Raw genomic sequence first — 14,686 nt, 5'->3', positions numbered from 1 at the left:
GCAAACGACAGTGGGTGAGCGAGCTACGGTTGGCGTCATCAAGCGATAATTGTATACGAACACCATTTTTGGCCATAGTGAATCCACTCCTTTATTTTACAAAACGACGATCGTTTTGTAAGTGGTCCACGTGGAATGGTAAAACAACATCGTTTCTTACGAATAAAGGAAAACGGCATCGTTTTATGCCATCCACCGTGGACAGTCTTAAGAATTGTCGATTTTTTTTTTTAAATATAAAAGCCACATAATTATTTTAGCTGGAATTTCTCGCTGGTGGCACCAAAGTGATCATTTTTCTCCAATTTGGCACTTAAGTGATCCGACAGAAACTTTTATCACCAAAGTGAGCATCATACACAAGTTATGGCACTAATAGTGTACTTCTCTTGCAAGCTGAAGGCTCTCAAACACCGACTTAAGACTTTGAATAGAGATTCATTCTCTAACATCTTAGTCAGAACGTCAGAGGCGAGGGCAGCCTTAGAGACCACGCATGCGAAGTTACACAGGAGCCTGCTTCTGCTCATTTGGCTGAGCTGGAAAAGGAGCAGCAGCGTGTCTTTACTAGGCTAAGGTCCATGGTGGAGTCTTTCTTCAGGCAGAAGTCGAGAGTCAAGTGGCTCCAAGAGAGAGACCGCAACACTAAGTTCTTCCATCATTCTGTCAAAAAGAGACAGTTTAGGAATAGAGTCCTTTCTATCCAGGATTTGAAGGGGAACCTTGTCTTTGATCCGCAATGAGTCCATCAATGCTTTCATCAGTACTTCCAAGACCTCCTGGCGTCGCAAGCTCAGTTGGATAGGCCTTCGATTGAGGAGATCCGCAAAGTCATCCATCATCCTCTTTCAGTTGATCAGGTTAATTTCCTAGCTCGTCCAGTTACGGAGTTGGAGATCCAGGATACTTTATTCTCTCTAACTAGGGGTAAGGCACCGGGATCGGATGGCTTCACAGTCGAATTCTATAAAGAAAATTGGGAAACGGTTGGGCACCTGATTACTGCAGCAGTGTTGGACTTCTTCTCCATCGAGAGGCTTCTGAGGGAGAACAATAACATCATTTTGGTGTTGGTGCCAAAAGTGCTGAATGCGTCTTTCACGAGGATTATAGACCCATTGCCTGTTGCAACATTATCTACAAGTGTATTAGCAAAATGTTGACCAACCGGGTGGCAGCAGTCTTAAAGGACATCATTAGCCCTTTTTAGAACGCATTTGTGAAGGGCAGGAGGATTAGAGATAATATCTTGCTGGCCCAGGAGCTCTTTTCTGACTTCCATCTTTGACCATACTTGCCTAAGTGTGCGATCAAAGTGGACTTTAGAAAAGCTTATGACACAGTCGATTGGGGTTTCCTTGAGAGAGTCTTCTTGGCTTTTGGTTTCCCCGAGTTTATAACTCAGCTGATTATGACGTGTGTTCGCACTCCTAAGTTTTCGATTACTTTGAATGGGGAGCTTCATGGATTCTTTGCAAGTGGTCGTGGACTTCGTCAAGGTGATCTTATCTCTCCCTATTTATTTACTTTAGTGATGGAAGTCCTATCAAGAATCTTATACAGATGCTCTTTGAAGCCGGAGTTTAAGTTCTTCTAGAGATGCAAGCCCACGAGCATTTCGCATCTTTTCTTTGCGGATGACGTTTTCTTGTTTTCAGAGGCAGATTTGCCCACTATAGCTATCCTTAAAGAAGGCTTTCAAACCTTCTCTACTTGGAGTGGCTTGTTCCCAAATCCAAATAAGAGTGAAATCTTCCTTGCGGAGGCACGCTGTCCTTAAGAAACCAAATTATCTCTGGGTTGGGTTTTCAAGAAGGTAACTTGCCGACTCGTTATCTGGGGGTTCCTATCATTACCTCGAAGCTCACTAAGGCTAGCTATTGCACTCTCATCAATCGCATCACGGCGAGGGTTCAATCTTGGACCCATTGCTTCCTTTCTCTGGCTGGGCGGTTACAGCTCATCAGGTCAGTTCTTCAAGCTATCCAAGCCTATTAGGTGAGTTTTTTTGTTTTACCTGTAGCTACTCCGAATCAGATTGGGAAATTCTCAGACAATTCCTTTGGAAAGGCCTGGAGCTAGGTAGAAGGGGTGTCAAGGTTGCTTGGGAGGATGTGTGCCTTCCAAAGAAGGAATGAGGTCTTAGTATCAGGAGGCTTAAAGATTACAACAAGGCTGCCATGTTGAAACATATATGGCTCTTGTTCTCAGATAAAGAGGCTTTGTGATACAAGTGGGTTCATTCCACGTTTTTAATGGATAGGAACTTTTGGGTCGCTAGATAGGAACTTTTAGGTCGCTAGGAAGCCAACCTTTTGTTCTTGGGCCTAGAAGAAGCTTCTAAGTCTCAGGTTCAAATTTCAGAACGCCTTCTTTTGGAGGATTGGGGATGGCTGCTCCGTCTCTCTTTGGTTCGACAGCTGGCACCCTAGGGGATCGCTGAATTTAATCTTCTCATACTCGCTTATCTACAGCTCAGGATTATCTAGACACCCCTCAATTGCAGATCTTTTCTCTGATGCTGGCCAGGCTCTCAAAATAGTCTTTAAGTCGTGGGATTATTCTCTTCCGACCCCTACTCAGGTAGCGGATTGTTGTTGCTAGAGGGAGAACCCGTCGAGCCGATTCACGGTAATGATTGCTTGGGAAACCATTAGGAGCAAGCGGAACATCATTTTTTTGGCATGATTTCATTTGGGATAATGCAATCACACCAAGGTATCAGCTTAACCTTTGGCTTATGGCCAAGCGCAGATTGCCCACACAATCTCTGTTATTGTCTCATGGTACAATAGAGAGGGGATCCTGCGCGTTTTGCAACGGGTTGCCTAATTCCATAGATTATTTGTTTTTTGATTGCTCTATCACGGCCAGCGTTGCTTTCTTTTGGGCGGGGAGATGCAATTTGCCTTGGTGGAATAGATCTTGGGGAGAGAATCTCCGTTGGGCCACCTCTTTCTTGAAGGGTAAGGACTTCTTTAAATGCATTGCTCGCTTTTCCTTTGGGGCTCTCTGTCACGTTATTTGGAAAAATAAGAATAGCATCCTATTTAAAAAACAACCCTTTACCGTCCCAGCTATGAAGAACCATCTTTTTAAGGTGGTTAGGGATAGAGCTAACACCTTCAGAAACGTTGAGGATAGCTTCAGAAACATAAGGTTGCAAAGGAGTTGGGGCATCAATCCCATTATCTTTTCGGGGGACCCGTAATCGACCCTGGTTTCGGCTGACGCTTCAAGGAACCGCTAGTGCTCTGGAGCGGACGTCTCTCTCCTCCTTCGCTGAGGTGTTTGTTTCTTTGCCGGTTGTTCATGCCATGCCTTTCTAGTTGTTGTTTGCCTTCTTTTAGGCACTGCCTTGTGTTTTACATCATGGCATCCTTCCACTTATTATGTTTGTTCATCTTGAGTGCAAGTTTTTGGTGTCGTGATCTTTTATACTTTTGACCTTTCCTCTTTATATTATTACATTTTACCAAAAATTTTTTTGTGAAAAATGGTTTTCTTTTTCAAAAAAGAAGAAAAAAAAAAGGAATATGAGAGTGGAGTCATCAAAAGTTGGTTTCATTTGTGATAACGATATGATTTTTGTGTTCATATTGGCAGAGTAAAAAATGTTAAAATACCATTAAAAAAATAAGATTATAAAACATCGTGTGCATCTTTTTCTGCCTGAACAAAGGATTTATACTTCTTGTGCTAACACCAGATGTTTTCTAATTACAAAAGAAAGCAAAATGGCAATGGAGTTGACCGTAACTTTGGTCCATCTTCTACCATGAGACAACAACATAATCATTGCCAAGATTTGCTTTAAGATTTCCTTTCATCTAGTGACTATGTATCTTCTTGTTTTCAATGTTTATATCGAACCATATCTCAATCTCATTATTTAGTTACTCCAGTTGCTCTCGACAATGTCTTGGTAGGAGCGATTATGGTTATCTAATTATCAGAATAATGTCAGCATTCATCTAGGTTCTCTTTATTTAGCTAGCGGTGGAAGCCAATAACTTAGCGAACATTCTATCTGCGTAAAAGAGATGATGCTATTTAAACTTTAATATGATGCTATTTAAACTTTAATCTCCTTATCTTCTCTCCACTTTATGGTGTCAATTATTCGGTTACAAGTGATGATCCATAGTCATCGAAGTAATTTGACTCTCCCCTTGTCTTTTAAATAAATTAGTAAAGCTTTTGTCAATTCTCATGATAGACCAACAAAGTCACAAGAGAATAGATGATAAGGCATTTGAGTTCAGGACTCACTTTCTACATCACAAGTGTTTTGACTCTGTGGTTCTGTTGTTGCATCCGGTGCTTGATCAAAGTTCCCCAAATTCAGAAGGGACATCACATAAATACGTTACAATATGCGCAAATTCCTGCTGGTCTAAGATCATTAACAGGTTTGTTTTTCGGATTTACTCGCTAAGGATGAGCCCTCATTTTTTTTTTTTTTTAATAAATCCCGCCATTGATTGCTGTGGACGGGACTATTCTGTGGCGCATTGATAGTTCCTTTTTTGAAGAATCAGGCAATGGCACTGTGATGCCAGCGGTGCGCATCTTCTCCGGTCAAGTAGGTCTCCTAGTCAATGCTACAAGTTGTTGCATTGGAACCCTCAAATAGCAACTCTACCCCGAATTCTAAGAATTAAATAAGATGGGGATTCCCTTTTATCCGGATATAAACATGTTTACATTATTAACAGTCAAGCTCACGTCTGGTGTCCATAACCTTTTAACGAGGCTTTTGGGTATATTCGTAGTTGCTTGTGAGAACTACTACAACAGGACCACCAGGATACATATATAATTTGAGCTTATCAGGTACATTAATCTCTCGTCTTTAAATAATCTCAATCTACCCCCTCGAAATTGCGAAATTGCTGCTGCTTAATCAATGGTGGATTCCAGCTGAAATCTTCCCTTAAACCCAAGAACATACCGCGAGGGCCTGCTAGCGCCAATTACTCCATCCATGGATAACCCCAACCTCTAAATCACCGCCTCCCAAACTCAACATGGAATTCCCAATTTCGCAGCATTAGGAAAGCCATAAACTCACATCAGGAATGGAGAAAGGAGCGACAAAGGACAAAAGGTTATCATTGTTGTAAAGCGAGTTTTGAAGATTCAATAACAGAAAAGAAAAGGGAAATGGTTTACGCAATTAAAAAAACTAGTACAAATTTGCGGACAAATGTCAATTTTTACCTTAAAAGACGACAGCCTATCTGGATTGAAAAAGTTCTACTACCTTGCCATAGGGGCAATATCAGAATGGAGCTCCAAGGAAGTCATTTCAAAAGAACCGCTTGATTTGCTCACCAAAGACTCCTTTAACTCTGCCAATACGTGATTTATGTCCGGCCTTTGAATTGCCATTGGTCGTGTACAAGACATAGCAATCTCCACTAGTTTCCAAGCTGAGTTGATGTCGAATTCTCCCTTTAACCTTGGATCCATAATGCTATGTAGATCGCCACTTTCGACAATAGGAATCAACCATTCAAGTATGTGCATGCTAGTACTGCCATCCCGGCTTCTCATTATTGCAGGTCGGCCCGTGATCAACTCAAAGAGTATGATTCCGAAACTATAAACATCACTCTTCTTGGTTATGTTTCCAGAAGATTGAAACCTGGGAGGAGGAATAAAAAAAAAATAAAAATAAAGGATCTTTAAATCAAAGATGAAATCCTAGATACCATCAATATTTCCATCTGAATGAAGATCCTGAACTGAACCAAATCAATAATATTGAGTTTTAGTCAATACTCGGGATCGAGGTAGCCGGGAGTGCCTGCAGGGCAAGTTGACACATAAATGTCATTTTCAGTTGCAAAAGCTCTTGAAAGGCCAAAATCAGCTATCTTGGCTTGAAAGTCTTCATTCAACAAGATGTTTGTAGTCTTCAAGTCTCTATGGATGATGGGTGGCTTGCAACCATTATGCAAATAATCCAAACCTGAAATCCTCACAAAAAAAAACGTGTAAACAATTCTGAAGCAATGATGGGAGAAAACAGAAAACTGGGGATATCTCATACGTGTACCTTGTGCTGCATCAACAGCTATATGTAGCCTTTTACTCCATGTCAAGACCTTTGGATGGTCCTCTGTTGGAGGTATTTTAACTTTACCTGTGGCTGTGAGCACGAAATAGAGTTTAACAGGTTCATTTTAGAGAAGAAACAATATAACAGGACATAAAAACACACCTGATAAATGTTGCCTTAAATTTCCATTTGCCATGTATTCATATATCAATGCCATGTGCTTAGACTCATTGCAATATCCAAATAGAGAAACCAAGTTTCTGTGGTGAACAATCATTAAGAGTCGCGCCTACAGCATAAAGAGTGTGCTTTATTATGACGACTACTAAGAATAGTCTAAGAGGAAGTTTTTGAACAAACATCTGCGCAAGTGTCAACATAAGTTGACTTTAAAGGGAAACTTGATTGGATCATCGAATCTAACCTCGGCTTGAAATTCCTTGTACCCTTGCTTTGATGATTGAGAGAGTATCTTCACTGCAACTACAGTGCTGTTATCCAGTGCACCAAGATATACCTTTCCAAATCCACCTTCACCAATCACTTGTCCAAAGTTTCCAGTGATTCTTGAAACTTCTTCATACTTAAAAGGTCGATTCTTTAATCCCAATGTCCTCTCACTAGATTCTGTACCAGAAAGGTTCCTATGAGTATTGCAACTACAACTTTGGATAGTAGACTTTCGAAGCAAGTAACTCTAATTGCGCTTCAACAATTAAAAGACATAGGAAAGGTTTTTCTGATGCCGTTTTAAGAGCTAAATTAGTGGAGAAGAGGATAAAAATCGAAAGATCTGGGCAGGGATTCTCTGTCACCTGCCTTCAATATGCTAACAAATCTATAATTTTTCTTTGCTCAGTACATATGGATAAGTTTGAGATTGCACGATCAAACTTCCCTTTAGGGACCATCAGAATATCAAGGACAAAGTTGGTACTCCCAAGTTGTTATAAGTCCTTCTCGTGCATAGCAAGGTTACTTTTGAAGGAAAAAAATCAGGACTATAAGTTAAGCTGAATAACACTCATTCTATTTGTGATGCTGATGCGACGATGCTGTGATGATCCCTATCTCTCTTTTCTCTTCATTTTATTGTCATCACTATAAATTCATATTACAAGCAATAGAAAATTTTGATTAAAGCCAACTTTGATTCATTCCTGATTGCAATGTCGATGGGATTGTAAAATTATACTCTTAGGCTAGGTGAGAAGAGAAAGTTGCTGACTCATACATTCTCAACTAAATTATCCTAAAAAAGACATTGTTGCCAATATAACTGTACCAAAGGAAAATCAAAGTCAAGATAGTTGTCAGTGTAGATTGCATGAACAGGTATGATACTACACGCCTATGATGATTTTCCTCTACAAATCAGTATCTAAATGACACTTCTGCTATAAAATCTGTGAAAGAAAATTCATAATGCCAAGAAACTAACCCTCTGATATTTCGTCTGTCTAATTTATCTTCAATCTCTTAGGACTAATTTGTGAAACGAAATTTTTTAGAAAGGACTTCTCATTCAAGAAAACATTCGTTAGGCCCGATTGCAATGTGGATTATATTGTAAAAGAGCGCTCTTATAAAGGTAAGAAGAGGGAGTAAGTTGCAAGTAATATCTTTCTCGACCAAATAAACCGATAAAATGTTGTTAAGCTTCATGTAAATATGCCGTGAGCAAGAAGTAGAAAAATAAGTTACCTAGTGTCCGTTTCCTTCTAATCAACCCAACACTCAACGCGCAGATAACTACAAATACAACTGAAACTGATGCAACAACTGGGACCAAGAAGGAGTTTTTAGCCTTCTTTTCTGAGCAAGGACTTTCCTGGCAAAGATCGGGGTTGTTGTTAAGACTGCAAGAATAGAAAGTAGGTAAAGTTATATCCCTCAAGTTGCTTTGCCTACAAGTTAATCACAAGCAACCTTCATATTTGCTTTGAATCGCAATAAAACATGTTATATAAAATTCTTTCTTTACTCTGAAGAGAGAGAGAGAGAGAGAGAGAGAGAGAGAGAGAGAGACGAGCCTCAAGTCCAATGTCTTTTCTTCGTGCCTTCTTTTGAGAGCATTAGGAACTGAACCATTAAGCTTGTTTCCGCTGAGATTTCTGCAAAGCATAACCATGTATTAGGACCTATTCTCTGTCAATTTTAGGCAGCCACTAAGGCGCATTAACTTACAGAATTCTCAATTTTGGCAGATTTGCCAAAGTTTCTGGTATGGCTCCTGTAAGTTGATTGTTGGACAGATCTCTGAAACAAAGTGAGTCTGGGTAGTTAACAATTTAACAGATCTCATCTGAAATTTCGAGGTGGGTTGGTCAGTGTTCTTCAGGCTATTTCAAGGATATATTGATTATGAATAATTAAATTAACGACCATTTGAGGCAAAGAGGCCAAAAATATCGTTGCATGTTTAACAGAAGCTTTTATTCCAGTAAACGATCACTCTTGAGGCCTCCAAAGTTACTTTTTCTTCAGAATAAGAAAAAACGAGCTCCATAGCAAAAGGTAGGATGTCACAACACATTCAAATGGTAATCATGCTCGTACTTACAAGGACTCCAATTCCAATAGAATTGATAGTGAAGAAGAGATGATGCCGCTCAAATTGCTAGAGCTCAGGTTCCTGGCCATAGTCAATAAATGTGAGGAAGCTGTGTCATTGCCATGTTCACAAAGGCAGTAATGTTGGCTTGATACAGTATGCACTCAACTTTAGAGAACACAATGTTACCTAAGATTAAAATGGTGAAGCACACAGCTGATGAAGGAGTTTTTATAGATTAATGTAGTCATATAGAGGAACGAAATTACAATCTTTCAAGAAGAACGGGGACAAACCTTCAATTCTTCAAGAAGATAAGATAATTCTTGTAAAGTTGAGTTATAACCACACAAAAAACCCCAAACTATGCCCATTGTGACACAAATACCCCAAACTTTTTTTTATGCCACTAGAAATCTTAAACTTGCCCACTATGACATAATTACTCCAAGCTTTTTCTTTATATATATATATATATCTCATTAAAAACCCCAAGCATATATCAGTATAACAAATATACCATAGATAAAACTGAAACATATGGTATATATCAAGTTTTTTTGTGACACAAAAAAAAAGTTGGGGATATTTGCATCATAGTGGATGATATTAGGGTTTTTCTTTTTTTGGTAAGGCTGATATTAGGGTTTTTTGTGACAAAAAAAAAAGTTTGAGGTATTTATGTCATGATACGTATAAGTTCAAGTTTTTTTGTGACAATTTTGGGATATTTGCATCATAGTGGATGACATTAGGGTTTTTTGTGACCAAAAAAACAGTTTGAGATATTTGTTTCATAATGGATATAGTTTGAGGGTTTTTTTTTTTTTTTTTTATGGTATTTGTCCTTTAAAGTTTCACCGGTAGTATCAACATCATCCTACAAGAGATAGTGCAAGGAGACTTACAATGAAATAACCCTCGGAGGATTTCCATAGCTACAATTCAGACCATCCCAAGCAAATTTGCGTGGTACACATGGGTCACCTTGCCAGCTATCTTTATTCACAGTATACTCTGCCTTGGTGCTGGTGAGAGCTTTGACTGTAGTTTATAACACAGCAAGATGAATTTGCTTCAAGAGAAGAAAGATGGAAAGATGGGGATTTCGAGCAAAGATAGAAGTCATGGATAAAATTTCATATTTCCCTCTTTAAAGAATGGTGACATTATGGAAATGGTGAAAACACTTCCATGTGCAATTTGAAGTGATTTTATAGTAATAATATATGCTGAGCAAGGAACAGCTTGTACATCATCAACTTCAATACTTCAAAGTGAGCTTTGAAGAAAACTCTTCTACTATCTCTAGATTTTTTTGGTCCACAAACATCTATAAACTAAGTTTTCACTGCAGATTTTCTACCTTGCTATCTGAACAACCACAAAAGAATTAGCTTATCTTTCCCACTGTTAAACACAGTTTTTAATCGTCATAGCTAACACTTTTCTCCATCTCCTGCAAATTCCCGAACCCCCTTTCATTGGAGCAACCAAGGCAAGTGAGTACAAGAAATTAGCTTCCTGGAGTTTGCGTGTAAGGAGTCCTAGGAGGTGTGAATATTAAAGTGTCCTAGAGAAGGGTGAGTGTCCTCTTCTAAATTCTAGAGTGTTGAATGGGATATATACCTATTTAATAAATGATTACTTTCAAAACTGGTTTTCTCTTCCTTTCAGTTCAGCAATCTAATACCAAAGCCAAGTTAGCCAAAACTGCTTATATGTTGTTCATGCCAAGGCTGTACTTCACATTATTTATGGTAGCACTGGCACAAGAGAGTAGAAGCGTGAAAGATTACCATCATCTTGGGCTGTTGGTGCATTCAGAGGTTCTTTAATTCGAAAGATCTCAATGGCATTGATGATCGGTGGCGGATATCCAGACTGTATCGTCGTTGCTTTGAATGAGAAGTTGATTTGGGACCCAGAGACTGGAGTGGAAACAACGGTCACTGGCTTCAAGTACTCGAGCCCCACTGTCTCCTCGAATTGGCCATCACTTGTGGAAACCGTGAGCTCTCTTTGCTGGCCGCTCGGCAAGATTTGGGTTTCGGCGAAATGGAAGTACCCGATCCATTTAGATGTCACGTTGTTCGGCAATAAATAATAGATTAAGGTAGTGTTGGCATTTCTTGCTGTTTGAGCTGTCCTCAGGACTTCGCCCGGAACCTTATCGTTGTTGTTGGATAAGTCAGAGGCGGACGTCCCCGGGTTGAGCATAAGCCAGGCAGGACAGATCCAACCTTTCCAGATGCGATCATAAACATCGTACGGGTACCTGGGTTGGACATTTTGACGAACAATTCGTGTGACGCCATTGCAATGTCCCGGGTAGCATGTTCCATATGCCAATGAAGCGTCTGCACTGCAATTGTGCTACTTATGTTGCGATGATCTTATTTCTTGTTCAAATGCACTTGCCACCAATCCGATTTCGGGGAAAGTATTCCTAACTTGGCCTCTGATTGGGTGATTATTCGCTCACAGTCACTCCCTTCACTCCCTCTAACTTTTACTAACAAAAAAGAAGTTCCTACCGCTTAATCGTTCACACCCAAAAAACTGACGCCAAGGGAGTTCCAGGGTCCAAGGGACAAATCGATCCTAATTTGTCGTAAATTTTTATATTTTTTTTGTAAATTGTAACACACAAAAATATAAAGGCTTTACGACGGGTGAGACTTGCTAAGTTCTCAATTTGATGGTCATTAAAGGAGTGGGATCTCTTCCCTAGAGATCCTTAAAAACACCCGTTATTCTGGCTCATGGGCCTCTCTCTATTGAGAGTCTATGAATTAAGTATATAGTTTAAAATAGAGCACCCACAAGAAAAATCGCCTCTTTTTTTTGTAAATAGTATACACATATAAATAGAGTATTTGATAACTCTTGACCACTTTTAAGAATTTGACACAAGATGAAGGCTTTTCATTGATCTCCAATGCATCTACAGTACGTAAAAATCCGAAAATATCTTTATTATCTAGTTTTTACCCAAAAATTATGTGTACAAAATTATAATTCAGAACAAATATGCACGACCACAATATTGTATTTTTAAATGTCTTTACACTTTTTAAAGTTAAATTTAAATCTTTCTCGATCAAAAATCGAACTATTTACAATTTTTTTCAATATATTAAGTTTTTCTCACTTTCTTCCACACATGCAATATCTTGTAGCGAGAAAGATAACATATGCTAACATTAGTTTATTTTTTTAACAAAAAGAGAGAGAGAGAGAGAGAGAGAGAGAGAGAGAGAGAGAGAGAGAGAGAACTCACCTGATGGTCGAATTTGGGCCTCCGACGTCATATCTATTCCAAAGCGTCAAAAATCCCGATTCAATATGATAGATAGAATTGTCCAAAGGTCTTAGTTCCAATGCCGAAATAAAGGGCACTCCTTGGCCAATATTTACGAGGCACACTTGTATATCATCCCTTTGGGCCACATAGACAATTTCGTAGTAGTTATTACCAGAACTATCAACCGTATCCCAATGATTAACATCGATGTGTAGGTCGAATATGGGAGGTCGGTTCTTATCATCATAGTCCGCATACCAAAATGATGCTCTAATCAAGTACGTGTTGTTCTTGCCTTTGTCTGGTTTCAAGGTGTAGCAGTTTCTCATCCCACTAGGAAAACTTCTTAGATTTTTCAACCATTGTCGGAATTTTTGGCGGATGAATTTTGTGGATATCTGCATGCTCTCTCCAGATTCTATGAATCCTTTATCCGTAGAAAAATCTATATTGGTCTCGTAGTCGGTGTATGAATTCGGTGCTCCGCAGTCGATACTTATGAAACCTGGAAGGTTAGAAAATGAAAATGAAATAAATAATCGCTGGAATTATAACTTTTCCAAGAAATAGTGTTAAATTTTCCATTTTGAATTGAGACCACGTCAGATGAGACCAATTCATAATCTATTTATTTGTTTTTGGGAACAGATCAGACCATGTTTTTGATTAGTCAAAATTTAGGACTCTCTTCATTCCGTGATGTGAAAAGAGCAATCAAGCATTTGTTTGAAATGGAGGTTCACATCACAAGTAGTAGATACTGTTATGATTTATATAATGAACGGAAGAGCGAAGTTGTGGAGATATGGATAGAATGTCTTAGAAGTAGGACTCTAATCTCATTAGCTGCCTCAAAGAAAAGAAATGTAGATATGGAATCTTAGTTTAATAAATTATTTTTCGGGTTATGAAAAAGGTATTGTGAATATAAAATAGAATGAGAAATCAATCGATTTAATCTAGAATCGACAATATATACTTGTATTTGACTAAGAGTACAAACTCTATAGCTCATAACATAATTATGTTTTATAATTAAGAAAGTTAACAAAAATCATTCTAAATTTACAATTAATTAATATACATCATAATAACTATAAATAAGTTAAATTATTTTGTTCATATCTTTTTCTTTTTTTTTGTTGGAAAAGACCACAAAAAATCCCAAACTTTGCCCAAAGTGACAGATTTACCCCAAACTTTTTTTGTAACATGAAAAACCCCGAACTTTTGAAACTGTGACACATTTATCCCATCAAGAGCATTTTTGTCTTTTTATTTTATGTTTTCCTTCTTCTTTTTCTTTTTTTTTCTTCTTCTTCCTTCGCTGGCCATGGTAGAGCCGATGGAGGGAAGCCGGCGTCCGGCGAGGGCTGCCCTCGGCGGCGTCAACGCGAGGGTCGCCCTCTCTGGGTTGGCTAGGGCTGCCCTCACCGTCTCGCCGGCGTCGGGCGAGGCCTCCTCGCTAGATCTGGGCGAGGGCGTGAGGGAGGCCTCGCCCGCCCAACCGAGGGTCACCCGGCGACACCGGCGAGGGTGGCCCTAGCTAGCCCAAGCGAGGTGACTCTCGCCCAACGCCGGGGAGGGAGGGCTAGCGAAGGGAAGAGAGAAGAAAAAAAAGAAAAAAAAATTTTAAAAAAAAAAAGAAAAAAGACCAAAATGCCCTATAGTTTTGGGGTAAATGTGTTACACGATAGAAATTCAGGGTTTATTGTGTCACAAAAAAAAATTGGAGTAAATGTGTCCCGGTTGGCAAAGTTCGGGGTTTTTCATGTTATAAAAAAGTTTTGGGTAAATTTGTCACTTTAGGCAAGTTTAGGGCTTTTTGTGATTTTTTTCCCCTTTTTTAATGACCAATGACTCCACCACGGGCCCCCCTGTGCCCACCAAAGAGTTGGGCCCCTATACCTCAGGGCACCCACTTACAATGCTAGCAACTGCCTGGATTCAAATTTTTGACCTCGGTGATGAGGAGAGACTCTATTACGAACGCAGCTACCCACAGTCGGGTTCATATCTATTATTGTTGTTCACTAATGTCATGATACATGGGAAAATTGTTTTTTTTTTTTTTTTTGCTTAATTTTATGAGATTGAAAAGGAATCAATGAACATTCCCCCGCCTGGCACATGGAATGATGGTTCCAGCAGACTGATGCAATATATTTCCTTTGTAATCACCGTTTCAAGGAATAACAAAAAAGGGTTTTGCTGCTGCCCGGGAAGTGTAGAGACAGGTGACGTTCTTTCATGGTGCTACTCTTGATTATAAACGCATGAAATTAATTTAAAAACTTATCAAGATTCAACACATCTATCTGTCTCCATAACAGGAGTCGGATCTGGCTCCGCCATGGCCTGTCTCTAAGAGAGAGAGCGAGAGATACCTGGATTTAGTTGGGCTTGAACCATAAGGACTAGGGCTGAAGCTAAAGCAGCAACCAACGCAAACGAGAAAGCTGTAATTGATCTTTCCATTATCTTCGAGCGGTGGAGACTGTCGAAGAGAGAACTGTGAGGAAGATATATGCAGGCACGCCTTACATTTATATCGTGAGCTCTCCATATCCATGACCCCGCGTGGTGCTTGTAATTGACTGAGTCACGGCTACAGCACCAGAAGACCAAGACTTGCTGCTAGGTCTTCGTCAGCAAATGTATCAAAGTCTAATAACCAAAAGAAACGTCAATAGACAGCTTTCGATTGACGACATGTCGACTCTTGCAAAATTCGAAATAATATATCATATTGTGCGCT

At 39.4% G+C, this 14,686-nt stretch overlaps 1 protein-coding gene across 1 annotated transcript; it reads right to left on the bottom strand.

Annotated features, from left to right (window-relative positions):
• Positions 1-5,134: 5,134 nt before the first annotated feature.
• Positions 5,135-14,422, bottom strand: LOC104424151 (putative leucine-rich repeat receptor-like serine/threonine-protein kinase At2g19230). Its single transcript, XM_039303043.1, has 11 exons — positions 14,316-14,422; positions 11,905-12,433; positions 10,421-10,899; positions 9,530-9,665; positions 8,255-8,326; positions 7,772-7,974; positions 6,492-6,694; positions 6,230-6,356; positions 6,065-6,157; positions 5,788-5,977; positions 5,135-5,650 (listed from the first exon to the last, which is right to left on the bottom strand). The coding sequence occupies exons 1-11, from the start codon at positions 14,404-14,406 to the stop codon at positions 5,263-5,265; spliced, it is 2,511 nt and encodes an 836-aa protein (XP_039158977.1). The 5' UTR covers positions 14,407-14,422; the 3' UTR covers positions 5,135-5,262.
• Positions 14,423-14,686: the final 264 nt, after the last annotated feature.

This window comes from Eucalyptus grandis, chromosome 10, assembly GCF_016545825.1.
Source record: "Eucalyptus grandis isolate ANBG69807.140 chromosome 10, ASM1654582v1, whole genome shotgun sequence".
NCBI lineage: Eukaryota > Viridiplantae > Streptophyta > Magnoliopsida > Myrtales > Myrtaceae > Eucalyptus > Eucalyptus grandis.
Note: the sequence above shows the minus strand (reverse complement) of the source record. Positions and strands in the feature narration are given on the sequence as shown.

What these genes read in the sequence shown, in the direction of transcription:
- LOC104424151 (XM_039303043.1), bottom strand. Translation starts at nt 14,406, where the DNA reads ATGGAAAGATCAATTACAGCTTTCTCGTTTGCGTTGGTTGCTGCTTTA. An exon ending in TTTAAGGCAACATTTATCAG is followed by an intron (nt 6,158 to 6,229) that starts GTGTGTTTTTAT and finishes TCGTGCTCACAG; the next exon opens with CCACAGGTAAAGTTAAAATA. An exon ending in CCCGGCTACCTCGATCCCGA is followed by an intron (nt 5,651 to 5,787) that starts GTATTGACTAAA and finishes TCCTCCTCCCAG; the next exon opens with GTTTCAATCTTCTGGAAACA.